The following is a 27,054-nucleotide window of genomic DNA, read 5'->3' on the forward strand; positions in this document are numbered from 1 at the left end:
AGAAAAGAGCTGCTACCTGCACACTCAGGGCTCCTTGATAAAGTTATCAAGTGCTGAGTTAATGATTCTTTTGCTAATCTCAAAACAATGCACATTCCCAGGTCTGTCCAAAAAAAGCCTTCATCCAAACGGCTTTTCCAACAGAGCCATAAAACAAAACAAAAAAAACTTGCCTTTTCACCCATCCCCATGACCTCTGAGTAAATGCCCTTACACACTATTTTTAAACGCAAACATACGATGCCTTCAATGAAACACTGGAAAACCTGACTGAAAAGCATCAGCAAATCACGTAAAAGTATTGCAATGAACCAAGACCATGATTCAAGGCTGTTATCAGGATAAAAAAAAACCTTACGCATGATCCCAATCCTTATTATTATTATTATTAAAATTCATAAATCACATTTATCCAGAACAACATGCGTGGCCTCTCTCACCCTTAAATCCCAATTTGGACAAAACCATAAACGTTTCAAATCCTTTGAGTAATGCTAGCATTCTTTCACAGGAATTCCTTATCGGAAGGTAATCAATTAGCATCATCCAATAAAGCCAAGTTAAAGTGTAATGATCTCAGCTGAGGGATTTAACTTCCTTATCTACACCTCAGTAAAACGTGTCCTATAAAGCACACTTTCAAAACACATAGCTCTACTCCATGTGCCAGTAAAATGGAACATCTGGGTGGGACAGAATTTAAGAATTACGTTTACCTGTGCAGGGTGGGCTCCTTCTCCATATAGGTGCGCTGTAAATACTGGCCTCCTTTTTTCATGGCTGTACGGACGGGAATTGAGCAGGCTTCGCTGTGAGAGCTTTGCTCTCTATCTGAAGCTACCTCCCACTCTGGAATGTGGTCGAGCAGTGCTATGAAAATCACCTGTCATAGGTATTTCCTCTTACGTTTCACTCACATGCGGTTATCGGCGCCTGTGTGGCACATTAGTGTCCAGTTTACTTCTGCCCAGTTTAAGCTATTTATTACACATTATGGGTGTAAAGGATTTAGCCAAAGTCAACACACGTCAGTTACTGAGTCTACCTTTCTGTTAATCATTACCAATTCATACAGACACCAGCAAAGCGTAATAAAGTTTTCACACCCTCTCAAATGACTTGTATATTTCATGAATATTAATCAATACATGGTTCAAAATCACAGCATTGTAAATTGTATTTTTCCGTGAACTTTGTGAGGTTGAGGTAAAAATGGTACAAATTCCTAAACGTACCATTCAAGCCCCAGTCTAAATATAGAAACTGTTTACAATTTTTCTGATGACACAAACCTGTGTTATTACAAATATCTGCCTCATTCCGTTCAGCCTTGAGCAGTAGATTTAATCCCTTCATACTGAAGTTATGATGAGTATTTCACATTGGACTGTGGAATCAGGGCAGCCAATCAAACCACAGGTTATTTACATAAGTATTTGAAGACAGAGTAACACAGAAACAATTTAAATTTCGAAAGAGATGGCAAATAATATTATTTGAAAATAATATTATATAATTTTATTTAAGACAGCAGTGTGTTATGGGTTCTCTAAAGCTTTTTCTCATTCGGTTATAAATGTATGACAAGGGTTTGTTCAATAATTATAGTGTTTCTAATCCTGGTTCATCTTACCTGCACAAACGCAAATCCTCACACTGAATTACACAAACAGGTTATATGAAGCCTATTGTCCCTTGCTGTTACCCACTATTGTTCTGACAGCCAGCTCAGAGATCTCAGCTGCCAGAACACATGCATGTTCACTATAAAATGCCCTCAGAAGGGAACCATGACACCACTGTGTCACACCTTCATCCACTGCCAAGAAGCTGCCACTCCAGCCACAACTCTGCTTCCTCTCACGGCTCAAAACAATGGCAGCAGCCTTAGACAATGGGCGTCAGTCACAAGGCTGCATCATAAAATTATCAAAAGCGAAACAAGGTGGTGGTTAATTCCAGGAGAAATAACCTTGCTGTGTTATGTTCTGGAAATATGAAAACAAACAAGTTACCATGATATATAATATACAAAATAAAATAAAAAATAGAGTAAAGGCAAAAGGGCAATAGCACCAGTGGCCTCTGAACCCCTAATAATAAAAATAAATCTGTGTTATGGTTTCAGCTGAGTGCTGACCCCGCTCATGGTATAAATGCTATGACATCGTGTATAAGACCCTTGCTGACTGCTGGCGTACAGAATTTTCTAGCGCAGTATTAATGATGTCAACGATCACCCAGTCAGAGTGCGCAGCTTTCTTTTGCAAACAACAAAAGGCACATTCATCTACAGACACCAGAGTACCAGGGGTCACCTTTGTGTGCAAGACAAAAACTCAATAGAGGGAGCTTGGAAAATAATCCAGCTTGTCACCCAAATGATTGCACCCACGTGCCACCACTGATGTCTATGCCAGAGAGGCACACACACAGAGGTGTATTAGACATTCTCACAGTGAAGGGCTCAGGGATGTGTGTGTGTGTGCTAGTTGTAGCTGCTAAGGTGAGAGCCATTTTATGGCAGCTATTTCCAGGGCATTCATTAACAACAGTTTAGAAACAACAGGCAAGGAGATTAATAAAAGCAGCCAAATACCTAAAGATTATTCCAGCCTTCAAAAGAATATTTTAAGCTTCCAGAAGAACACAGCTGAATGAAATGTACTCTGTGCGGCCAAAGGGATTCATTTTAGATGTTCAACTAGATGCAGGAATATTATTACTGTGAAGATGTGTCTGCATTCAGTTTTAAGAGTAATGGACAGGGACAGCACTGGTGTTGTTTGCTCTGTTTTGGATCAGTTACCCATCCATTCCAACTCAGTCCTGGTCTTAGATGGAAGTCCAACACAGACCTTCTGCTCCAATGCTGAAGGAATTTTTACAGGACCTTGTTACAATAGGATCATGTGGTATATTTGATGTACATTCATATGATGATTCTCTGTGGGTGCATACAATAACTCATGTCCACAATGAGTGCATCTTAAAGTAGCTAATGGCACATTTTCATCTCATGGTACCTGTTCAGATTGGCTTTTCCGTTAAGCAAATCTTGTGCCTAGTGCATGGGGCCAGTACATTTTTAGTTCCTGCTCACGTGCCGTTCCAAGCGAGCTGAGAACTGGGGAATACTGAGTCGTAATTCAGTCCCAAAAAACACCAACTGCAACAGTGCACAAACTTTTTAACATACAATGTAGAAGAAGCAGAGGTTTAGGAAGTGTGTGAGCTGGGGTTGGTGGTGGGGGGTTTCGAGAGTTTGATTTTGAGACTCCTGAGCCGTTGTGTACATCAGTGGGGAGAGGAAAAGAAAGAAAGAAAAAAAACCACAATGCCTTCATCCACTGCTTAGGTATTAGTATCAGTACAGAAACAGTCAGCACGTAAAGTATTCTAGGACCATTAGAAATCACCACAGAACACGTGTACTTGTGAAAACAAAGCGCAAGGCAAAGAGCTCCATGTTTAGCTGCTGAAATCAATCATCAGAAGATCAAGGATGGCGGCCATGGCCTTGATAACACAATTGTCAAGATCTCCCATGCCCAAGCTATACTTATCCCATGAGTAAACTGATGAACTGTCTCCTGTGTAGTGTAAATATTTAAAGACATAATGGCCTCGCCTGATCTCACTCTGCATACCACTGAGAGGAGTGTGTATGCATGTGTGTGTGTATGTGTGTGTGTATGAGAGAGAGAGAGAGAGAGAGAAAGAGAAAGAGAGAGAGAGACGCGCTTTATTAAAACAAAGTATGAAGAATACAAAAGCAAGAAGAAAGGGTCAAATAAAAACAAAGAAAAAATAGAAACTGAAGGAGTGAAAGTGTAAGAGTAGATAGAAAAAGTAAATGAATAAATGAGGGAAAGATAAGAAAAAATGAGAGGTGTAGAAGAGGACAGGAGATAGAGGGGAACAAATATTAGAAGACCATGAGAGGAACAAGAGTACAGAAAAAAAATTAGAATTGAAAGAACAAGAAAGGAGAGGGACAAGTTACAGGTGAACAAAGAGAGAAAGAAATAGAAAAATAAAGAAAAAGCAAAACCACAAACACAACGAGTGAAAGAGCAAAGAAGAGAGGAAAAAAAAAGACAATCTTGTTACTGTCTGACACTGGCTTCACTCTGTGCTTACATCACCTTTTGATGGAATGCACAAAGATAACTGACCAATCAGGGCCTGAGAAGGAGCAGACTGACACCCTAAGTGCACAAACAGGTCTTCATCTTTACAGATCATTATTACGACACGGTCTTGTCCGTCTTGACTTTCCTCATCAGACCCAGCCATTCACCATTATAAGCCAAAATGCTAAAATATTCCATTTTAAAATTTCTATCCACTGCATTCCAGAGTAGGAGCATGAACCATGAACCATGATGATGACTATAATGACTGTAATTCTAAGTTTCTCTTGATAAGAGCATGCGACAAACACCATAAATATAAAAACAAATTGCCACTCCTGACCTAAGCCATTCCAACTGCCATAAACAAGAGATGCAAATAAAACCTAAATCTCAGACGCACTTCTTCACTGTCTGCACCTTTGTTGGAGCTGATCTAAAAACACCAGCCTGAGAGAACATATCATTACAGCACAAAGCAGGGCTGATGTGGAGTAGTGGGGAATACACTACTTTCTTGACAGAAAGCTAGGGTTTGAATCCCAGCCTGGGTAGGAACCTAAAAGTCTGTGAGCAAGACTACTAACACTAAATTCACCCACCTTTCTAACAAGATTAGAATTGCCAGTGCTTCTGCATAAGAGTATCTGTTCAATATCATAAACGCAATTACACATAAGGCAGAACCTCATAACTGTGACTTTTACACATGTGAAATAATGAGGTCAGTGCGTTTCTGAAGGGTGTCCTGTCAGCAAACAGCTCATTAGGGTTACTGCCCTGGACAGCTGCTGGAGGACACAGCTGCCTCAGACTATCAATGTAGGCAAAATGAGGGGAAGATTAGTGAAGGGTTATTGCCTGGTGACTGAATGGCTACTGTTGAACATTATTCTTGACCGTCTAACTACGGTTATACCACATTAACGAATTAGGGCTTTTTTTCTGGCCCGTCCAGGTGCTCCCTTGTGTTGGTTGTTGGGAAATTCGCCTAGTTACGGCTCCTTACTGAACCAATGAAACCTGCGCTATTTCTTTTACAAAACCAAGACACGACCGCGTCGTTGAATGAACAAACGAGGGTGTATTTAGAATGTATTAAAGCCATTTAACTCGTTGAACCGAGCTTAGTCTCGCCTTAGTGTGTAAGCGGTGAGCTTAGGGTTTTTTACCTGCTAACGGCGGAGTGAGCGGCATTGAGCGGTGCGTAGCTGTCGTCCGCATGACTCCTGGAGGCAGTGAATGAATGGTAGGCGGTTAAAACGACGCTCCCCGAGTCTTTTAGATCCATGTCGTTACATTAGAAACACATTTAAGGAAAAATAAAAACCTTTCAGACCACCACGGCGCTTGGGTCTCTGTGCTCTTACACCAAATTCTCGCCACAAAAAGTAAACAAAGCCATTTATGTCTCCGGCCCCCAGCGCTCTCGCCGTTCTCAGACAGTGGTTGGCTACAAGCGGCGCAGAGGCTGCGACTTGCGGCCAATCAGAAACAGGATTTCGTGCATGCATAATCACCTTATGCGTTTACAGTAATCCCTCGCTCCTTCGCGGTTCATCTTTCGCGGATTTGCTACTTCGCGGGTTTTTTCAAGGGGGCTTATGGCCGGTATATCGCGGATATTGAGGGAAAATCTAGGAAAACCGTTAAAGATGAATAGCCAAAATATTTCATTAAATCCATTAAGATTTCATAAAATCCCTCTATATTTTTTGCTATTATTAACCCGTTGTCAGCAAAGAAGAGTGCTCAAATATGTGATTTCGTTTTCAAATCCTTTTCCTCTTCTTTTTAGTTAATTTATTATTCTATATGTTATTATTGTTGTTATTTGAATAATGTAGTAGACCCTGTGCATCCTCTTGGTAGCAGACGACATGCATTATACTACACGGTAACTTCTTGCTGACATAGTGCGTTGTAAGATGACCTGTGATTGGGGCAATTGGAGAGACGACGAATGTGATTGGTGCATAGATTAATGCTTTTATTTGCCCCTTTTTGTCGCTCTATCCCTCGATAATGAACACCGAAAATGTTTCATGAAATCCTATAAAATATTAATAATAAACACTTTCCTAGCATTGAAAAAAAACAAAAAAAAAAAAAACAATGTGATTTAACAAAAAAAAAAAAAAAAAATCAGCACCACCGGATGCGATACTGTAGTGTAAACACGGGTGTAAACTACCCGCATACTTACCCTTTGTTTTAGAACTTCGGCTTTCATGGTGAGTGCAGTAACAATAATTTTTTTTAATGTTACGTGGCTTAGACTAAGGGTTTTTATACGGTGACCAGATCTGAAATGGTGAAAAAGAGGACACGGGACACGTCTCCGGGGGATGGACGACTACTGACGTGCAGACTGACCAATTAAATGTTTACAGAGAATGTTATCGACCAATAACGGTAGCTCTAAAGTCAGACCGTCCAATCAGAACATCAGGCTACTTCACCACTCCCCCTTTTTACTCAAGCGAACCAATTGGAGTAGGGGAGGGCGGGACTAGTTTGTGAACGAAACTTCTCGAAATTCTATGTGAGCTCTAGAAAAACAAAATCCCGGACGTTTGTGAAGTTCCGCCCTAAGTCTAAAAAAGAGGACATGTCCGGGTAAAAGAGGACGTCTGGTCACCCTAGTATTTATGGTGTGTAAATTAAAAGTGTTTTTTTTTATTACTGTACTACTGTATTTATTAGAGTAGGTGTGTAAATGTATTAGTGTAATGTAAATTATTAATTAGACTAGGTGCCTAAAATTATAATTTTGTTATGGTGTGTTAATTAAAAGCATTTTATTTATTATTATTTACATGTATTAGACTAGGCCTGTAGGTGACACAATATATCATTTACAAGTATTTCTTACGTACAGTGTATGTATTTTTCATGTCCACACCCGAGTGAAATTTACTTACGCTAAATCACAGCTTAGGAATTACTCTATTAAAGAAACTGATAGGATATCACATGTAGTTCCAGCTGAAAAACATTATAGAATGACTGTTTAATGCAAAGGGTGGGTTGTTAACAGTAACAGGGAGGGTTTTAAAAGTCCAAATACTCATTAAATACATAAAAATATCTTTCCTCTACTTCGCGGAAATTCGTTTTTCGCCGTTGGTCTTGGAACGCAACCCCCGCGAAAAACGAGGGATCACTGTATCGATTCAGAGGGAAAGTTCACTGACTTTCCAAAATTTGCCTACATTTTAAAGCCTAAAACCCTGACTCAAATGGAATGCAGTTTCTGCAGTGTTGAACTCTGAGTAGCTAACGCAGAGGCTCTATTCTCCCATTTACAGGTCAGTGAAACCCCAAAATGATTTTGAAACAGTAATTTTAACATTCTAACATTTATTTGTATAAGACTTAGCCTTTGTGAACTGCAGCTGAATTTGAGCAGTTTTATCTCCCAAATAGTAACTTTACAGGTAAATGTGTATTTGTGTAAAGTGTTCTTAATTTATATTTATTTTATATTTATATTATATTTTAAATTAATAATGTTTAATTCTCTAAAATAATTGAAGCCATATTCAATTAGACAACAACAATATTTAATGTTGATAACAGCAGTATTTTAAAACCACTGTGAATGACTGAATACATCTAAATGATGGAAATGGGTTGATCTTTGGATAACGGTGGAATTTTTCCACCACACAGACCTTTGAAAATAACACATTACATAGTTGATTTCTATGTTTTTTTCCCCCTGTTTATTAGTTCCATTTAAATTATGAATGCAAAGATGGGTCTGCTTCAGTCATTAATCATGGAGGTATAGCTTTGTATAGCTATCAATCAGAGCTTGTGCTCTTTCGTGATGAATGTTGCCCCTGGTCATTGACCTTTACTGTGTGGGTCTTCCCTGTCTCAGATAACAGGGGACTCACATTCAGTTTGAGGTCCTCTTTAATAATAAATATTCTCATGACAAAAGGGGTACTTTCCCCTTTTAGTGCGCTTTATGTTTCCACTGTGCGTTGGCAGATATCAGTGTGTTGTATAGATGCGGCAGCAGATGTATCTATTAAGATTATACACAGTAAGTGTAGATTCTCTAGCTTTGTGGCAAACTCCAGATGATGTTTTTTAACCCTCTGCTGTATTAAGGTGGGTATGATTTATTTGAACATGAATATTAAACTCCATCTACTTTATAAACAGACTGATAAGTGCTTCTCCCAGTGTGGTGGCTTACATTACATCATGTGCGGCATGAGAGCAAACCAAAACATCTCCTGTGTCTCCTGACCTACACACTATATTTAGGCCCTCTGTGTGGACTTCCCACAATTCCCTGCATGCTCTTCTCCTGAATACACCCCATCCACATTATGGAAGTTATAAAGTTGGATGTCTAATATACAGTCCCAAAAACTCTGAGAGGTGGAAGACAATGATATTGAATCTGAATGCATCCATGTGTTTCTGTACATCCCTCCACTTGAAAAAATTACTTAGCACTTTGAATCTTTATATATTTTATTTATTAGCCGTGGTCTAATGGGTAGTGATACACACTTGGGAACGGAAGGTCATTTTTTGATTCCTTGACTAGCAGGAAAAGTTGGGGGTGAGGGGGAATGAATGAAGGAACAAAGCTGCCTCCTCCCTTAACATTCATGGCTACAGTGCCCTTGGGCAAGACGCTACAAAACTCAACTGTTTTCTGGGTGCTGAGATGAGATGTTTCTGCTCTGTGTGTGTGTGTGTGTGTGTGTCCAGTGCCACAGATGTGGAGCCACAAAAATGAAGAGCAGAAAATGAAACTATCCCCAGATCAAAGGGATGACCTGCTTGGTAAGTGTCTGTTTATGTTTTTCCCATTGATCATGAAAAATTCTGTTGGAAATGATTTTACACTGTTCTGCAAGTAAAATAGAGACATGGATACACAGGGCCTTTAATGTTAAACACTCAAAGGGAACGTCTAAACGTCTATGATTGTGGGGAACTGCTGTTTTCTCTGGTTTGTTTATGTTCAGAAGCAACACATCTTTTAATGTACAATGATTTGTTTGAAAGCTGAAGTTTCCCTTATCTGTAAGTTTTTATTCACGGTTTGAATTAGCACAGAAACTCATTTATAACTCAAGATGTTTAGTTTTTTAGCACTTGTGGCCTGTTTACTTCTCCCGAATTTAGAGTGGGTTCCTACCTAAACGACCTGAAACAGCAAAAATAAGTCAGTATTCCCCACCTACAGAGCAGGAATAAAGCAATATTATCATCACCTTTAATGATTTTCAGAGTTCAGAGGCCTTTTTGCCATTTTCTGCCAAGAGCTGAGAGAGAGGATGCCTAGCATTTCTGATTGAGCCACTTTGTTTTTGTATTTGTTTACTGACACTGGGGCTTCATAAACACCAGTCTCCAGCACACATCTTAAACATCTTCTGAATTCTATAAAAAGTGTTTTTTCTTTTTATTCCAAAGGTGTACGTAACCTTCATACATTACATTGCATTTACGTGTGTTTATATCATGATTATAATTAAGTGTCGGTAAAATGTGATGCACTTAGAAGCAGAGTGTTTGGGAACTGCAGGGGAAAGTCCTCGTTAATGTTCATAGACGTCGAGTGGCTGAGAGAAAGAGGTCACATAAGTAAGGGCATCATGCTCCTAACGTCTGAGGCATATCTCTGCCATCTCCCTCACAGCAGGCCTGGCACTGATGTTCTGAATCATAAGCGAGATGATGTGGCCATCTTATTTGTGTTTGTCACAGATTGTGACAAACTCTGACCTAGAAACCAAGCAGTGGCTCAGAAACACTTCCACGATGACCAGCGTGATCAGAAACATTATAAAATGAGGAGACAGGTCAATCTGGATGAGGTCAGTAATGTCTTTGCTGATTGTGTAATCACTAGTCCAAGTCATTGTGAAATTTTACTGGTCACTGTCCACAAAAACCCCAAGTGTCTGCAAAGTACTTAGGACAAGACAGAGGCCTTCTTTATTTGAGTACAATTTAATATGAAGAGAACTGATTCCAAGTCACTTTGACCATTTCTGATGCTCTATCTGTCACCAGAAGCATGGTTTATAGGACACTTTCCATTTAATTAGGTACGATTATCTAATGTTCTATTAGTGGAAATAGCTGCCTAGGAATGTTGCTTAGACAGACATTCCTATAAAGACATCCACATGAGTCAAATGTTAGAACTTTAATGACACAAACTGAAACCGAAAATGACACTTTGTTATCTGCTGCAGTTAAGTTCTTCACTGATTTTCAAGGCTGATGTCCTTGAGTTCTCATACATGGGTTGGAGAATCGGAATTTTAAAGGAATGTTTCAGTCAGAAAGCTAATGATGCCAGCTATGATTGAAAGTGAACAGCCATCGTTAGCATTGTGACAGTGATGTGATTGATAATTGGTTCTTAACTCCCATTTATTATTAGCTGCACTGGAATGTTTGACAAGGTTTTACAGACTCCTGCCTCCCACTCTAATGAGGCACATCTACCTAATGTTGAAAAGAAGGCAATTCATTTAAGGTTGCTTGACTGAGGCTCCATCTTTCTGCTTACTACAGTCTCAGTTACAGCTCGTGACTGAACATCTAATAAGTCAATAGCTTTATCAGCAGACCTTAGAATGAGGTTTATTTATTGATTGATTGATTGAGGGCCTTTTTTTTCTTCAAGAATATATATTGTTTTTTTTGTTTGTTTGTTTGTTTGTTGTTTATCTGCAATTTACAGTATTGTATATTATAATATAATAGAATACAGCAAATGAAATAACCAGTATAGTACTGTATACAACTTAGTATTGTGTATTATTGTAAAGTAGTGTGTATTATTAAGCCTTATCTTTCCATTTCAGTGTTTTCTCTGTGAGGGAGGGAGATTTTAGGTACAGTTTTTATTGCTCCTTCCTATGGGATCCATTATATTAAAATGATCACAGGCACATACAGTTTGTGTGGGTACTGAGTACTGGATACAGAAGAATACACAGGAGAATGGAAGGTTGGAACAAAACGTCCTCAGTCTGTATTTGACTGTATTTGTATTTACGCACTCATACAGCTCTGCCTCTCTCTCTCTCTCTCTCTCTCTCTCTCTCTCTCTCTCTCCTTCTCTCTGTCTTAGTGTCTCTTTCTCTCTCTGTCTCTCTTTCTTTCTGTCTTAGTCTCTCTCTCTCATTCTCTCTGTCTTAGTCTCTCTCTATTTCTCTCTGTTTTAGTTGCTCTCTCTCTCTCTCTCTCTCTCTCTCTAGTTCTCTCTGTTTTAGTTGCTCTCTCTCTCTCTCACACACACACACAACTGGAGTCTTTGTCTTCTCCATAGATGCCCACTTAGAGCCCCAAAACACTCCTGAGGCAAAGAGACGTCTCAAATTAGTGCTGGCCTTGAAGGACTACAGGGATGACCCTTTGAAGCAATGGCCTCTTGTTAGAACATTGCATTCCAACAATAACAAATGAAGTACAGTCATCTGAAAAAGTAAGAACAACCTTTGGCCAAATAATATTCTGTTGTTTTTTGAAGTGCAAATAAGAAACCTCATCCTCTAAAGGCAGTTTACACGTGGCATTTCACGCAATATATCTATTTATTTACTTTATCATACCGGAAAATAAACAACATAGAGTGTGCCATATCTTTTGCATAGGGCCCACTGTATGTTTCATTTGATGTGTGAAATTCAACAAACAGCTTTTGGAAGTTAGTGTTCCCAAATGTGTCTAGGGGTGTTGTTTTGAATGAAGTTCAAAAAGAAGTAGTGGCTGACATCACTACAAACATTGTAGGTTTTTTTTTCAGTGTGATAGGGGAGTCTTACCTGCTGGGTGTAACTGGAAACAACAAGAACTTGGGCAGAAAATCGTGTAAAGGCTTTTATTATTGTTTTAATATTAAAATTATCAGTCAAAATTTCACCTCAGTGAAAGAGAAATCAAAGATTGCGAAGACTGTATTATTGTGTACAACACATTAAAAACATTTTAATGCTTACATTTTTAAAGTTGCTAAAAGCCCATCGTTCTTTTGAATAAATCTCAATAAGTCTCCCAAGCACTCCTACCTTTACCTTGTCAGTGAATTACACATTGTGAGCTATGCTTATGTTTTATTCAGCAATACAGGATTGATTTCAATCAAACCCCTGGCATGGCTCACTGATTCATCTTTATTAGAGCAGGCCAGTTTCCCTTCTGAACTGTGTCAGTGACGGATGCAGGGGGGAAATACAGTGGGGAGATGGATGTGGTGGCCCCAGAGTTGGTGTCCAGTTCCAACATCTGTCAACACAGCACAGATCCATCTGGGCAGCCCCTTACCCAGGCCTGAGCCCACTGAGCCGATTGAATTTCAGGCCTGCACAGCCAATCTTCAGCGGAAAAACAGGATCACTGTTATCATTTGAGTCAAGTGGAGCGAGAAGAATGAGAAATGTCTGTGAGATGATATCGCATGGTGGATCTTGGTCACTTTAGGCCATTAAACATAGATCTTAAAAACTATAGCCGAATGAATCTGTCAAAAAGTCAAACCCTGTACACCATGTAATATGATTAAACAAAGTTCCAAGAGAAAGCTCTGTCTCTTAGTGTCTGTATACATTATACAGAGTTTGTATAAACTCTTGTAGAACTTTAATGTGCAGCCACTGACACTTGCTTACAGCTGTGCACATAGCTTGTGTTATCACCCTTGAAAAATAATAGAATTAAAGGGTCTGTGGCAGCTGCACATTAGGCTAAGTTCACCATGCTAACTGCTAAATGTGCTGAAGGTATGCTAAAGGGTATTGTGGACCTGCATTATTTCAAGAGATTGACTTCTGTCCAACGTGTTAAAATGGTATTTGTGAACCTGTGCTAAACATATACCAACACTACTAGGCCTTGCTAATGTTCATGTTGCCCCAGTGCTAGCTAATTCTCACAGTAACGTTCTAAAACAGGGGGACAAGCTCCTTCTTAATACCACTCCTGGCCATTTAGTGTAAAGTAAAGACACAGGTCGACTGCTGTAGTTAACACAATTGTGCTAATCTCTTTGAGCCAAATAAGGAGAAAAACGTACGTGTTTTATTATATGGAAAAAAGGTTTGTGAGTCATTTGGTTACTCACATGATCCAATCAGTAAGATAGTGGAGAGGAAGTGTTGCCTTGTTGCCAGAATTCCACTTTGCCAGATCAGATTTCAAGAACACTCCAGGTGGCTGATTTTCCATGCTCTGGTTTAGCATGTAACACAAGATTAAATGATAATGCAAGTGCTTTGCTGCACCTAGGGCCTGTATTTACAATAAATCTGAGCATGGTCTGTCTATAATAACGGACCTTACATTGTGCCAGTTTGTTATACCTCAGCTTATGAACTTTTGACGAAGATCCCTTACAAAATATGTATGTGTATTTTTTACTGTTTATTTCTGTGTAAGTAATCAGTTTTCCTCAATGTAGCTTGTGTAGGCTAATGTAGTGTTAGGAGTCTTGCCCAAAGACTAATGCGGTCTAATTTGTGTCTAATGCTATTTTAGGCGTTTAATAAAAAGTAGTAACAGCATGGTCCTGAAATCAAATGGGATATTACGGGTTTGTGTGTGTGTTGGAGGGGGGTAGTTTTCTATCCTCCTACAAAAGTTACATAGTGCAGTTTCTGCAGTGCTGAGCCCAGAGCAGCAATAACGTCTCTCCTCCCCATTACATGTCAGGGGAGCATCACAAAGATTTTGAAGCTGTAATTAAATATTAATAAATATATGACATAATTATATTACCTAAAATGTAACGAGCCATCAGAACATTTGAGCAATAAAGCTTTCCTCTGGGTCACTTTAAACTCAACGCCACACTTACCAGAATTACTAGCAATTAGAGTATAAGCGTCAAAGCAGGTCAGTTCACCTCATATCGTCCTGTAAAAACCAAAAACTGATCCTAGTCAGGTCGTTGTACTCTGATGCCTGTGGAAATGCATCCAGTTTGACTCAAGCTAGCTGATCATGGATCAGTGTATGTAGGTAGGGCTCTGATGACACTACTGAAAGAAGGCGCTGGAAACAGTGAAGAGAACTGTGGGAAACTCTAGCTGCTTGAGGTGTGAGGTGATCCAGGAAAGGTATCTGCTGACAGTGCAGCCTTACAGCCTTACAACCTCTGTCTGTCTCTCTCTCTCTCTCTCTCTCTCTCTCTCTCACACCCAGAGAGAGAGAGAGAGAGAAACACTCAGTTCACTCTCAGTGGGACAGGCCACAGAAACCTGTTTCCTTTAGAGGTCACACTGGCATACCTTTCCTTCCCTTTCAGATCAGGCCACAGCTTTAGGAAAATAATGTGGTCACAGAGCAGTGCGGATATAAACACAGAATAATTATTTAGCTCAATGGCCCGGTTTACACCAGTATTCAAATTTGACCTTTCATCTTGATACTGACTTTTTATGCTGTTAGAATCATGTGTATCCTCACCGCGGTTAGAAATGTGTTATCTTGAAAATAACAGAGTTGACAATTGACAACCTCAAGCATTTAAACCCAACCATTCTTATGATGTAAATCATATGCACTCCCCCACTTGTTAAGTATATGGTAAAGGGTTTATTTATTATAGTGTGGTTCATATAAAATATATAGAGCTTACACAGTTGTTAGATAGTATAGTAGTTTACACTATTGCCATAAGAACAGTGCAACAGTGTACAGTGTACACCAATTATTGTTCTTGGGCTAGACTCCTAACTCTACGCTCACCAAATTCTAAAACATCATAAAAATGACAGCAAAACGCTGTAATGTTGTTTTCATTGTACTGTTGTCATATATTAATAATGGTTAATAATAATTAATGATCCTTTTTATTTTGTTTGAGGATGTTGTATTACTTAGAAAAGCCTTTTGCTGCAAAGTCAAAGCATTATTAGCAGCTAGGCTTTGCTGGTGAAGAATTTTAAGTACATCTCTTGGCCGTGTTTCCTGCGAGGGTGAAGTGCCATTAGGAAGCTCACTGCAATATTAATGAGCCCAAGTGTTGGCACTGCTCCCTTCACGCATCTTTAGCTTCCAAATTAGTGAGATCCCTCATCTATCAGTCCTGCTCAAAAACCGAAGCCCGTCCTTCATTGCCCCTGCACACAACTCTTTTATGAGTGTGTCCAGAACAATGAAGGAACCAAATAAACTGAAAGGGTAGAATAAACTGTTTTCTTTCAAAGGAATCTTTCAATGGATTGTTCTTTAAAGAAGCCTTATTATTAATGAGATGTGTGAAGCATCTATTTGAAGATATTGAAATGCTTCTGTACTAAACAGAGTTTCAAAACCCCTTAAAACCTTTTGTGCCATGTCAGAAAAACCAAATTTATTTTGCTTTTGATGTTTGTTTTAAGAAGTGCTTTGTATACAATGGCTTACGTGTTTCTATACACATTATTCATTGTATCAGCTCCACCCTACCATATAGGGGCACTACAGTTACAGACTGTAATTCATCGTTTGTGTTTCTTTAAGCAAAAATCAGCATATACTTGGCCCTGCCTGTTCATACTGAAGACACATACAATGTTTAAGGCTGTACTAGCAATTAAAGGTAGAGTACAGGGCAGCTATTTAGAAACAGTCGGTTTAATCCTAAAGGGTTTAGAGAGGATGGAAAAATATTATTAATTTTCTGCAAACATTTACCCAGTTCAGGGTCACAGTACGTCCTGAGCTATACGCCACTGGTTGCAAAGCAGGGACACACCCTGGACAGGGGGCTAGTCCATCGCAGGGCACCACACACTCACATGTTCACTCACACCTATGGACCTTTTGAGAAGGCACGTCACCTACAACATCTGTTTCTGGAGTGTGGGAGGAAACCCACACAGACACTGGGAAAACACACCGAACTCCTCGGAAAGAGTCACACAACTGGGATTGTCACACGCCAACCCCTTGACTCGAGCTGTGTGACAGCTTCAGGGACCATGAGGTTGTGGGTTTGAGCCCCACTCCGGGTGACTGTCTGTGAGGAGTTGGTGTGTTCTCCCTGTGTCTGTGTGGGTTTCCTCCAGGTGCTCCGGTTTCCTTCCTCGGTCCAAAAACACACGTTGGTAGGTGGATTGGTGACTCAAATGTAGGTGTGAGTGAATGTGTGAGTGTGTGTTGCCCTGTGAAGGACTGGCGCCCCCGCCAGGGTGTATTCCCGCCTTGCGCCCAATGATTCTATAAAGTTTGAAATACCATTGGCGGCTCCTGAGCTACCAACATTACTGAAGTCATTTCCACAAGGTGCCCTATCTGTCCCCAGCTAGGTCGTTCAGGTAATGACACATAATGGCTTCTCATTATGTCACATAATCATTTGCGACAGTGCCAGGAGACTTGTGTGTTCCTCGAATGGATGAGGTAATGGATGGTGCTAATGCGAAGGTCAGGGAATGCTTTCAGAAACCACCAAGTCACGATGTTGTATATCGGCACATATCTATACGCTCTAAGCTGTAGAGGATGCAGGAATGGTTTCATGGAGTTCTGCATACACAATGAACAGCCATCCCTCCAGGCTAAATAGTTTACATAATGTAGGTTTTCCAACATGCTACCTCCTCACAAATCAACCAGACACCAAAAGAGATCATTCACATTGCTGAAATGTCACAGGCAGTAAAACATCAGTTTAGCACTTGTACAAATCATCCTGATGTGTCAGACAACTTCTCTGAATGGAGGTCTCATTTGTCATATTATGTCTTATATATTGGGTTTTTTATTATTATTATTTTCATTTAAATTTGTTGTTGTCAGCTCATGTTTATTGTGGTGTTTTTATCTTATTTTCTCAGGTTTGTATTATTTAGCTTGTCTTTTCCTCTTGGTTTCCTCTTTTGTTGTTGTTAATATTTCTTTTTTTTTTGTCCCGTTCATCTTATTTGCTTATTGTTAATATTGTTTTTTGTTTTACATTATTTTTTTCTGGCTATTGATTCTCTATTCTTCTCCCTTCTCACTCTCACTTGAGCCAGTGTTGACTCACTCTCACTGACCCAGGCTGGACTTCTGAACTCCTGACCTCCTGAAACTCAGAAACCTGAAAGGTGGGAAATACTTGTCAGAGGAACTTCCAACCTGGAGGAACAGGGCAGTTGACACTTTCCGGGTTTCCCAGTTTCAAGGGTTCCTCAGAGTCTGGGGGTGGGGACAGGGTCATGGACCACCGGTCATACCCACACATGATTGGAGCAACAAATTACTGTAATGATTTTCTGCATTAATGGAGGTAAAGGCTCAGATCAGAGCAAGTCCTACTCGAGTCTCCTCGCCTCTGGTTAGGGACAGGGCAAGCATCTTCAAAGCGTCTACAGGATTTACAATATTAGCTTTCTTTTATCAATGTTCCATGTTGTGGCAGATATACAGTCTCTCAGCCTGGAAATAGCACAACGAAACACAGAGAGATGGAAATACATCATATCTTTGATCCTCTAGTACAGTAAATCTATCAAAACACTGTCCTCCTCTGGCTGCACGCCCTAAACATGGATCCTACTGCCTAAAAAGGCCAGAGAAGACACAGAAGAATATTTAACCCTCTATTATAATGTAAATACTGCCAAAGTAAATTGTAGCCGTAACAAAGAAGCTTAGTGAAGGAGCTTTCTGTCCTCATACCCTCCTACACCGAACTCCTATACAAGGAGGAAACATTTAATGTAATGCACAGGCTGAGACTTCCATGTTGCCGATTTCTTAAATGGAGACATTGTTCAAGACAGACATATTGTTTGAGTTAAACCTCTCCAGTTAACTTTAAAAACAGGAAACCAAAGAAGATACATGCTTGAATGCATAGACCCAGAGAGTCCCCAGTAATCAGGAAGGTTGACTGATTTTCATTTGTGGCAGTGGAGAATATTAAACAATGCAATTCTGAGTGTTATGGTGCTTCCTTCACAGATTGGGGAATTGAATAGAGGAGTTAATAGACATTTCCCTGTAGTATGTGTGTGTGTGTGTGTGTGAGACAGCACGCTGGTTTGTGGCAGAAGATTGGGAGGGAGTGAAGGAATGAGTGAGTCATCCCCACTCTCATCTCCATGACCTAGGGACTTCATAAACACAGCAGAAGATCGGAGTTAAAGCCTGGGCTCTGCCATCGAATCTCACTACCATCTTACTGTACAAACATCATAAGGGGACCTAGAGATGTTTGCATCTTTTTAGTGCAACATTTATTCTCAAAGCCTGGGGTAAATATACACTGACAACACAACCTGACATTTATCAGCCAGCCAGACACATTACTGTTTTCCTTATTTTAATAGCAGTTTACACTTTGCATGCGACGCAGAAATGCCTATTAAAATACAAGCTATCTCGCCCGGAGGCGTAGTACACTCTCTCACATAAAAACACCCACACCCATGCATGCCACCACATACACATGTACACAAACACACACACACTGTAGGGACTACGCAGTATCCTGGAGACTATCGTTTATTTGATAGAGTTGTTTTTGGCACTCCGCATTTGAGACAACACATCCTCTTTTGGGGTAGAGGCCACATTTCACTCCTAACCTTTTACCCAGCTTCACACTGCAGCTTGCTGTTACTGAGGCTCTTTTCCTTGCATCTACACTTACATAATTCCTATTATTCTTTGTGATTGCCAAAGATGTAACTAGGCTCTGGGGGCCCAGTGTGTGTGTTTAAGAGTGTGGGGGCAACTGGGTGATGAGGTAGAACGACTTTTTAATGAAAGATTACAATAATTAACCTTTCGTTCTGAAGAGGACTATGTAATGTACCTTTAGTGCCAATAATGTACCTGTACAATACCCTTTTTTCTGGCCATGCATGACGAAAGTATTATATTTGTTTTATTTGTGTCCTCCCTGTGTCTGTGTGGGTTTCCTCCAGGTGCTCCGGCTTTCTCCCACAGTCCAAAAAAAGTGTCCATTGGTGTGAATGTGTGAGTGAATATTTGAGGGGACTGGCGCCCCCTCCAGGGTGTGTTCCTGCCTTGCGTTGTCCACAGGTCTGTGTGTGTGACTGGGAGAAACCTTTGCTTTAACGTAGGCTAATTTTGTGTTGATTTTTGCTAAAATCATTAGGCATGATGCTAGCCAATGCATGTGCCTGTTCACTGACATAACAGATCTGGGCAGTTACCATTCCCCTCCAAGCATGTGGAGCTGTCCAGTGGTTTGTTAGCAGCCGTTTGAAAAGAATAAAACATGGAAAACAAGGAAGCCTTCACCCTTCCAGGTTGATGGGGGTAAAAAAGTGATATAAGGGGTCAGTAAAGACGTTAGGGGTCCTGGTTGCCTGGTTGCTATGGTCCCCAGTGTGATTGCCTCACTCCACTGTGACTAGTGAGGCCATGGCTTTGTAGAATGTTGGCAGCCTTTGTTTTTTCTTTGACACTGAGGCAGCTCATGAGTTGTAGTAAAATACGGTGTGGTAGGGATGGAACATTTGTAGCGTAATGACATGCTGAAGAACAAGCTCCCTCTGAAGGGAAAGGTCGTTTTGATTTAGTAACATGCCACTTTTATCACTGTCAGCTTGCATTGTTGTACTTAGCAATCATCTCAGCTTAAACAGTGAGTAAGCAGCTCTTGGAGTTTTGATGCAAAATTCCAAAATGTAATCCTCAAAGCCGTCCATTCCTCTGGCCAGCGTGGGCTGCTAAGTGCGAGGCGTCCTGCTGTTTGCCTTTGGCTTTGAGGATTTGTGTTTGCTCAGTGTTTCTCAGAAGAAACAGAGCATGTCTATTCAGAGAAATTTTCCCTAACTTATGAGGCGGTAGATTAATGTGTTGAGGCAGGGCATGCTGTGCCTAGATCAGAAAAACCATGCAGTACTTTGAAAATCACGCTGAGAATTAATGTATAAGAAAACACAGTCTGTGGAAACAAATGTGTAGACCCCTTGAAATCAGTGCATTCAGCTACTTTAAGGTGAACCCATTGTTCAGTAGTGCACACAATGTTTATATAATCCCCATAGAAATGCATGGAGTGTAGTGGAACTTCTGCACATCCACTTGAGGTCACCACGCTCAAAGACAAATGTTGCACTGGAGTGTGACACATGGAACCTGCATTCTCTGGAGTGATAAAGCGCCATCAATTACTGTTGGTATGAGTTGGAGTGGGGGTTATGATCCAGCAGCCAATATCAGGACCTGACCTCATTAATATTCTTGTAGCAAATGACATAAAATCATCACCGAATATTTCTAATATCTAGTCTAAATGATGAATAGAGGGTATTTGTCCCCAGAGAGAAACTCTCTATTAATCCATTACATATCTGAAGCAATGCTGGATGAGTAGGTGGCCATCAATTTTGGCCATCATTTACAGAATCATTAGTGGTAAAACAATACACTATAAAATCTGTAGTCTATTGTTCTCTCCGGCTCTCTCCCACTGTGCTCTTTATATAGCTAGACCTGTTTAAAACCACTCTGGTTTTCAGACAGTTATGAGTCACCAGTGTGTTGTTTTTAAACCACGGACATTAAAAGAGGACTTTATGGCTGTTGTAAAAGCTGGCACTAAATGAAAATAGAAAATGATATTTCAGTCAATACAGAGACAGAGGGTTTGTCAGCGTTTCTGTCAAAGGCCTACAGAAGTTGGGTAACAGCAGCAGAAGAAAATACCAATGATTTTTCACTGCTTGACCAATACACTAAATAATTTTACCATGAAAAGGTTCTTTGGCTTATTATGATTGTGGAACTCCTCAAATAGAATAATTTAGACAAATCATTCATTAATTCATTCATTATCTGTAAGCGCTTATCCAGTTCAGGGTCGTGGTGGGTCCAGAGCCTACCCAGAATCACTGGGCGCAAGGCAGGAATACACCCTGGAGGGGGCGCCAGTCCTTCATTGGGCAACACACACACTCACACATTCACTCACACATTCACACCTACATACACTTTTGAGTCGTCAATCCACCTACCAACGTGTGTTTTTGGACTGTGGGAGGAAACCGGCGCACCCGGAGGAAACCCACACGGAAACAGGGAGAACACACCACACTCCTCACAGACAGTCACCCGGAGGAAACCCACACAGACACAGGGAGAACACACCACACTCCTCACAGACAGTCACCCGGAGGAAACCCACGCAGATACCGGGGGAACACACCAACTCCTCACAGACAGTTACCCGGAGGAAACCCACACAGACACAGGGAGAACACACCACACTCCTCACAGACAGTCACCCGGAGGAAACCCACGCGGACACAGGGAGAACACACCAACTCCTCACAGACAGTCACCTGGAGGAAACCAATACAGACACAGAGAGAACACACCAACTCCTCACAGACAGTCACCTGGAGGAAACCCACACAGACACAGAGAGAACACACCATACTCCTCACAGACAGTCACCCGGAGGAAACCCACACAGACACAGGGAGAACACACCACACTCCTCACAGACAGTCACCCGGAGGAAACCCATGCAGACACAAGGAGAACACACCACAGTCCTCACAGACAGTCACCCGGAGAAAACCCACACAGACACAGGGAGAACACACCACAGTCCTCACAGACAGTCACCTGGAGGAAACCCACACAGACACAGGGAGAACACACCACAGTCCTCACAGACAGTCACCCGGAGGAAACCCACGCAGACACAAGGAGAACACACCACAGTCCTCACAGACAGTCACCCGGAGAAAACCCACACAGACACAGGAAGAACACACCACACTCCTCACAGACAGTCACCCGGAGAGGGACATGAACCCACAACCTCCGGGTCCCTAAAGCTGTGTGATTGCGACACTTCCTGCTGCACCTACTCTATCATGAAGAAGAACCAACACATCATCTGGGATCAAACTCAGTCTCCTAATGATTTGGCCAGTGCTGTTGCACTACTCAGGAACCCCACTTTACACATTATTAAGGTTGTAAACAGATAATATTGTTACATTTTTCATGCTTCAAAAATGTAAAAAACTAGGTTTTGTCTCTTACATCCCACACGATTTGAGTGAACTGATGTCAAGTCTCATTTAATGAATGTGTCTATGAGTTTTACAGAAGAAGCCTCCTTATACTGAATCACTTAAATAAACAGTGAAGGATTTTTTAGGCTTTAGTGCTGGATCTGAATAAAACATCTTTCCTTTTCTGAGGCTTAATGACATCTTTACAACTGAACCACAATCGTTTTAAGAGATAAATCTCTGAATTCCTTTTCCTTTATACTCACACTTACATAACTGTGTTTTCAGAAGTTTTGGAGTCAGTTTTCCCCGTTGTTCTCTTGCCTTTAGGCCGCCTGCCAATCGTGGTACTTTTATTCACAAACAGTTTAAAAAAAAAAAAAGATTAGAGAACAACAAATGTGTCATTTATCTTAAACAAAGACCAATTCTGGAGTTATTATGCAACTTATAGATAAAAGCACCAGTCCACCCCTTTATTTAAAGTCTTGGCATCAGCGCGTTTTCTCTCTTTGCCATGATGTGTTTCCAGTGGTTGGCAAATTATTTTACATTTACTCAAGTGTATGTCTTTAATCAAATGATTGAATATTATATGGATTAGTGCTCTTCAGTGGATTTTCAAATCAGAATAATACTGTGTCCTTGGCCACAGAGATAAAGTAGTATATGGTGAACTGTGTGAGTGTGTTTGTGTGTGAGAGAGAGAGAAGTCAGCTGATAGATTTAGGCATAAATCACAGTTCTTCTCTCATTTGTTTAGGAGTTTTTGGAGTGTTTACAGTTTTGTTTATGGTGGTGTGGATCTAATATGTGATATTTATCTTCTGTTTGTTACATTTGGGACTGTTTTCTACATTCTACGCTCCTGCCCATTGTATTGTGATGTGTTCCCATGGTTACCCCCTCCAGTGTTCAGCAGAGAGGGGTTATCGTTTCATCCAATAAACATTTCTGAGTTTGAGGCACTGGAGTACACTGAACGATCACTGGATTAGGAACACCTACTTCATTGACCATTCTCTCAGCTCCACTGAACATGCAGGAGCACTGTACAATTCTACAATTAAAGACATTAGTCCACCCTTTTGCTCTGCATAATTTTTGTACCCTGCTCTTCAGTGCTCTTTTGTGTTAGTCATACTTTAGTCCTTTATTTGTGGACACAGGACACTGTTGGATAGATATTTTTGGTTGGTGGACTATACCCAGTCCAGCAGTGACATTGATGGCTTTAAAAACACTAGCAGCACTGCTGTGTCGGATCCACCCCTACCAGCAAAGCACAGGTGAAATGGAATAAGAAAGTATGCAGAGACATAGGGGTGGCTACAGTCTGTAATTGGAGTATATACAAAGTTACCCTGTATGGTCAGTGGAGCTGAGAAAATGGATAACGATTGTAGATACAAGGTAGATGTTCCTAATCCAGTGATCGTTCAGTGTATAGCCCTATTTATGGCAAGATTCAGTACAATCTACAACAAGGACAAAAAAAGTGTCACTGATGTGCAGCACAACAGCACCCCCTAGTGATACAGTCTGTAAATGTGAGTGAGTATGTAAGAAATAGCACTCCTTGTGGTGCAATACCTAACCATTAGTGAGTTAGTTAGTCAGTTCATTACTTTTGATATAAACTGTTTGCTATTACACAAAAGTAATTAGTGCGCTATATTACTCATTCATTCATTATCTGTAACCCTTATCCAGTTCAGGGTTGCGGTGGGTCCAGAGCCTACCTGGAATCATTGGACGCAAAGGCAGGAACACACCCTGGAGGGGGCGCCAGTCCTCCTGCGCTATATTAAAATATTTTTATTGTGTTTGGCTTTTGCTTAATATTGTTAAGTATTAAGGGTGTCTGCAAATTTACATGCTAGTGCTGCGATACACTGTTGTTTCAATTAGCCAACAAGTTAACAATTAATTTAGTTTGCGTTAAAAATTTTGAACATTAATGAATAATTTTGCAGGCGATAGAAGTGAATAGATATGAAATACATAAAAATGTACTATCTGTGGAATCCAGTAAAAAAGAAAATGTTTTCATTGTTCTTCATTTTATTTTGAAAATTTTAAACTCAGAACTGCTACTGAAATATCCAGCAACAAAAGTATGTAGTTTTTCAGTCAAATTTTTAGATTCAAACATTAATTTTAAACATTATTTAATTTTCGAACTGATTTTTAGATTCAATCATTAATTAACTTCTTAGTGTTCTACTTAATGCATGCAAGTTTTTTCCTCCCAAGAAGTTTTTTCTTTTGTTTGTTTATGCTTTACTCCTTTTCCTTCCTTCCTTCATTTCCTTCTTTGTGTGTGTGTGTGTGTGTGTGTTTTGTCTTTTTTTTCACTGAAGAATATATTCTGCTGTGACTGCTTACTGTTGAGACCAGGTTGATAGAAATGATACACCTCCCGGAAGTAAAGCCAGTGACTGTGTTTATAAGTGTCAGCACTAAACTCATAGATGAGAGCGCCCCCTTGTGGCAGGTTCCCATTCACGTCCATTTTACATTCAGCACAGGCACCGAGTTTAGCTTTAGGAAGCGGAGTTTTGCATTTGTTTAAATAGATGATCTAAAATCTGTTAATATTTAATGAGAATAACAGCGGAGTTGTTTCTGCTGAGACTTTAGTACTGTGCTGAGCTGCTGAGAAGTACATTTTTAGACTTCATATTATGCTAAATTGAATTTTGCATTTTTTGTTACATAGCATCTCATCTTACACTGTAAAGCAGAAGCACACTGTACAAGAAGTACAAGGTAGGTAATGTCTCTCTCTCTCTCTCTCTCTTTAACTCTCACTCTATTTCTCATTACATCCTCTGCAACAAACACAGAAAAAACTCATGTGATTATCTAAAGAGCATGAACTAATGAACAAACAGATGTTCTCTCTCTCTCTCTCTCTCTCTCTCTCACCCTTCATTAGACAATATTGTCCTGGCAGTTTTGCTAAGAGCCCTCATGTGTGCTTGTGTGTGTGTGTGTGTGTGCGTGTTCCAAATAGTGGGTAATTCAGTCAACAAGGCAATTACTGAATCCACAGGTACTGAAAGTACAGCTGACTGGCGAAGCAAGCATGGTGAAACATGGTGAATATTTATTATACATCTATTCATCCAGCATTTCTCATATTTCTCATTAAATTGAAAATGTTAAACATAGATTGTGTCTTTTTTTTTTTTGTAGTAACAGCTTCTGTTCTCCTCCGAAGGCTGTACACTGGATGATGTTGGATTTGCTGTGAGGATCTGATGGCATTCGGCGTAGAGAATGTTGGTGAAGTCAGGTAATGATGTTGGATAATTATTTCTAGATCACAAACTTCACAAACTCATGCCAAAGTATTGGTTTGAGATTCATCACCTCACAGAATACAGCTCCACTGCGCCACAGCAGTGTTTTTGAATTGCACTCAGTGATTCTGGGTAGGCTCCAGACCCTGAACAGGATATTGCATGTACAGGTAATGATGAAATGAATGCATTATCATAAAAGAAGTAGCCGTTAGAAGATGTCAAAGAGTGGCAATGAAGGGATGAACATGGTCAGTGACAAGAGTCACATCGTCTAAATGAATGTGGCATTCGAGCGATGATTATTATGAAAGGGCGCTAATTGTGTGAAGAAGAAAATAATCCCCCACATAATTACACTACATCTACAAGCACGGACTGTGGGCACCTCATCAACATTCATGAAGCAGGTGCCAAATTCTGACCCAAACATCTGTGTGCTTCAGCCTCAGCTTTCTGTTCTTGGTGATCCAGATTCTGCTGTTGTGGCCCATCCGCCTCAAGGTTCGACATACAGACTTCTGTCGTTCTGTCAGTTCAAATCAGTGTAGCCATTCTCCGATGACCTCTGTCATCAACAAGGCATTTCCATTTACAGAACCACTGCTCACTGGATATTTTTTTTAACCGCACTGTTCTGAGAAAGCTCTAGAGTGTTGTGCATGTAAATGCCAGGAGCTAGCTTTACCATGTTCTGTTGGTCAGTTAGTAAATCAAACCACTCCCACTTCCAAACCATCCAACCTCCTTTTGACTTGTATTTTACAGTAGGCTCTGTGTTTTATCCAGTTCCAGCAGCTTTGAGAAATCCAAGCCATAATAACACGTGTCCATTCCCCACAACCACTAGTGCATTACTTATACTATTACATCACTTGTTGTTGTATAAGTGTCCATTAACTGATGCGTTCATAAGGCTGTGTACATGGCGCTGCTCTGCACTACTGTGTTTTGATTGTGTATTATGCTGAGTTTTATAAAGTGCTTTATTAAGCTGGGCCTGAAGAAAATGAACTCATCTCTCAGCTCGGCTGAAGTGTTTTTTCATGGCTCTGTTACAAACTGATGAGCTCTTGTGGAAGCTTCTGCCATCTCTGTCCAATCTCACTCACTCAGTCTGACTCACCAATGGACTCATGAATGATTTGCTGTTTTCATAAACATAAAAGCAGCTGATGTGTTTCTGCTGTTTTCATCCATGCCTTCCGGAGGCACTCTCTTAGTGTTGTTAAAGCATCTTCAACCGTATACAACATGCTGTATGAAGTCACAGAAGAGCTGGTGTTAAAGGCAAGGCAGTACAGGTGAATAGGGTCCTTGTAATGATACAACACTTATCACAATAAGTACTTGTCTCTTGATTAGCAGTACTGTCACAAGTCATTTCGCTGCTGGGGTTTAGTGCAGCAGAAATGTAAATATACGCATGCATCTTCAAAAAAAAACACACCCACAAATCTAGCCTTTAGATATGTAAGTCTATTCTCTTTGCCAAAAAAAAAAAAATATGTTTTCTTTGCCAAAATTCTGACTGTTGCTGGATTTTTCTCCTTGGAACAATGGAATATTTATATACCTGCTAGCAAATTTATGTGTGTGTCCCGTATCTTCCCATGGTCCAGAAACACACGTTAGTAGGTG

General features: G+C 40.4%; 2 protein-coding genes across 7 annotated transcripts in view; one reads left to right on the plus strand and one right to left on the minus strand.

Annotated features, from left to right (window-relative positions):
- arhgap28 (Rho GTPase activating protein 28) overlaps positions 1 to 5,495 on the minus strand; it is a 34,960-nt gene extending 29,465 nt beyond the window's left edge. For 2 of the 3 annotated variants that reach the window (XM_066683946.1, XM_066683945.1), the window contains exon 1: positions 5,309 to 5,495. In XM_066683946.1, the coding sequence (XP_066540043.1) occupies positions 5,309 to 5,427 (119 nt within the window). In that variant the 5' untranslated portion in view covers positions 5,428 to 5,495. Of the gene's footprint in view, positions 1 to 716; positions 816 to 5,308 lie in introns of those variants that run through there. The other variant, XM_066683947.1, reaches the window with a different exon arrangement.
- Positions 5,496 to 6,689: 1,194 nt separating this feature from the next.
- LOC136708418 (lethal(3)malignant brain tumor-like protein 4) overlaps positions 6,690 to 27,054 on the plus strand; it is a 141,323-nt gene continuing 120,958 nt past the window's right edge. The window contains exons 1-6 of one of the 4 annotated variants that reach the window (XM_066682958.1): positions 6,746 to 6,790; positions 7,361 to 7,447; positions 8,877 to 8,951; positions 24,828 to 24,877; positions 25,125 to 25,209; positions 25,307 to 25,406. The gene's annotated coding sequence lies outside the window, so the exon portion shown is untranslated. Of the gene's footprint in view, positions 6,791 to 7,360; positions 7,448 to 8,876; positions 8,952 to 24,608; positions 24,878 to 25,124; positions 25,210 to 25,306; positions 25,407 to 27,054 lie in introns of those variants that run through there. The other 3 variants (XM_066682959.1, XM_066682957.1, XM_066682961.1) reach the window with 3 other exon arrangements.

Source organism: Hoplias malabaricus, chromosome 10 (genome assembly GCF_029633855.1).
Source record: "Hoplias malabaricus isolate fHopMal1 chromosome 10, fHopMal1.hap1, whole genome shotgun sequence".
NCBI classification, from domain to species: Eukaryota; Metazoa; Chordata; class Actinopteri; order Characiformes; family Erythrinidae; genus Hoplias; species Hoplias malabaricus.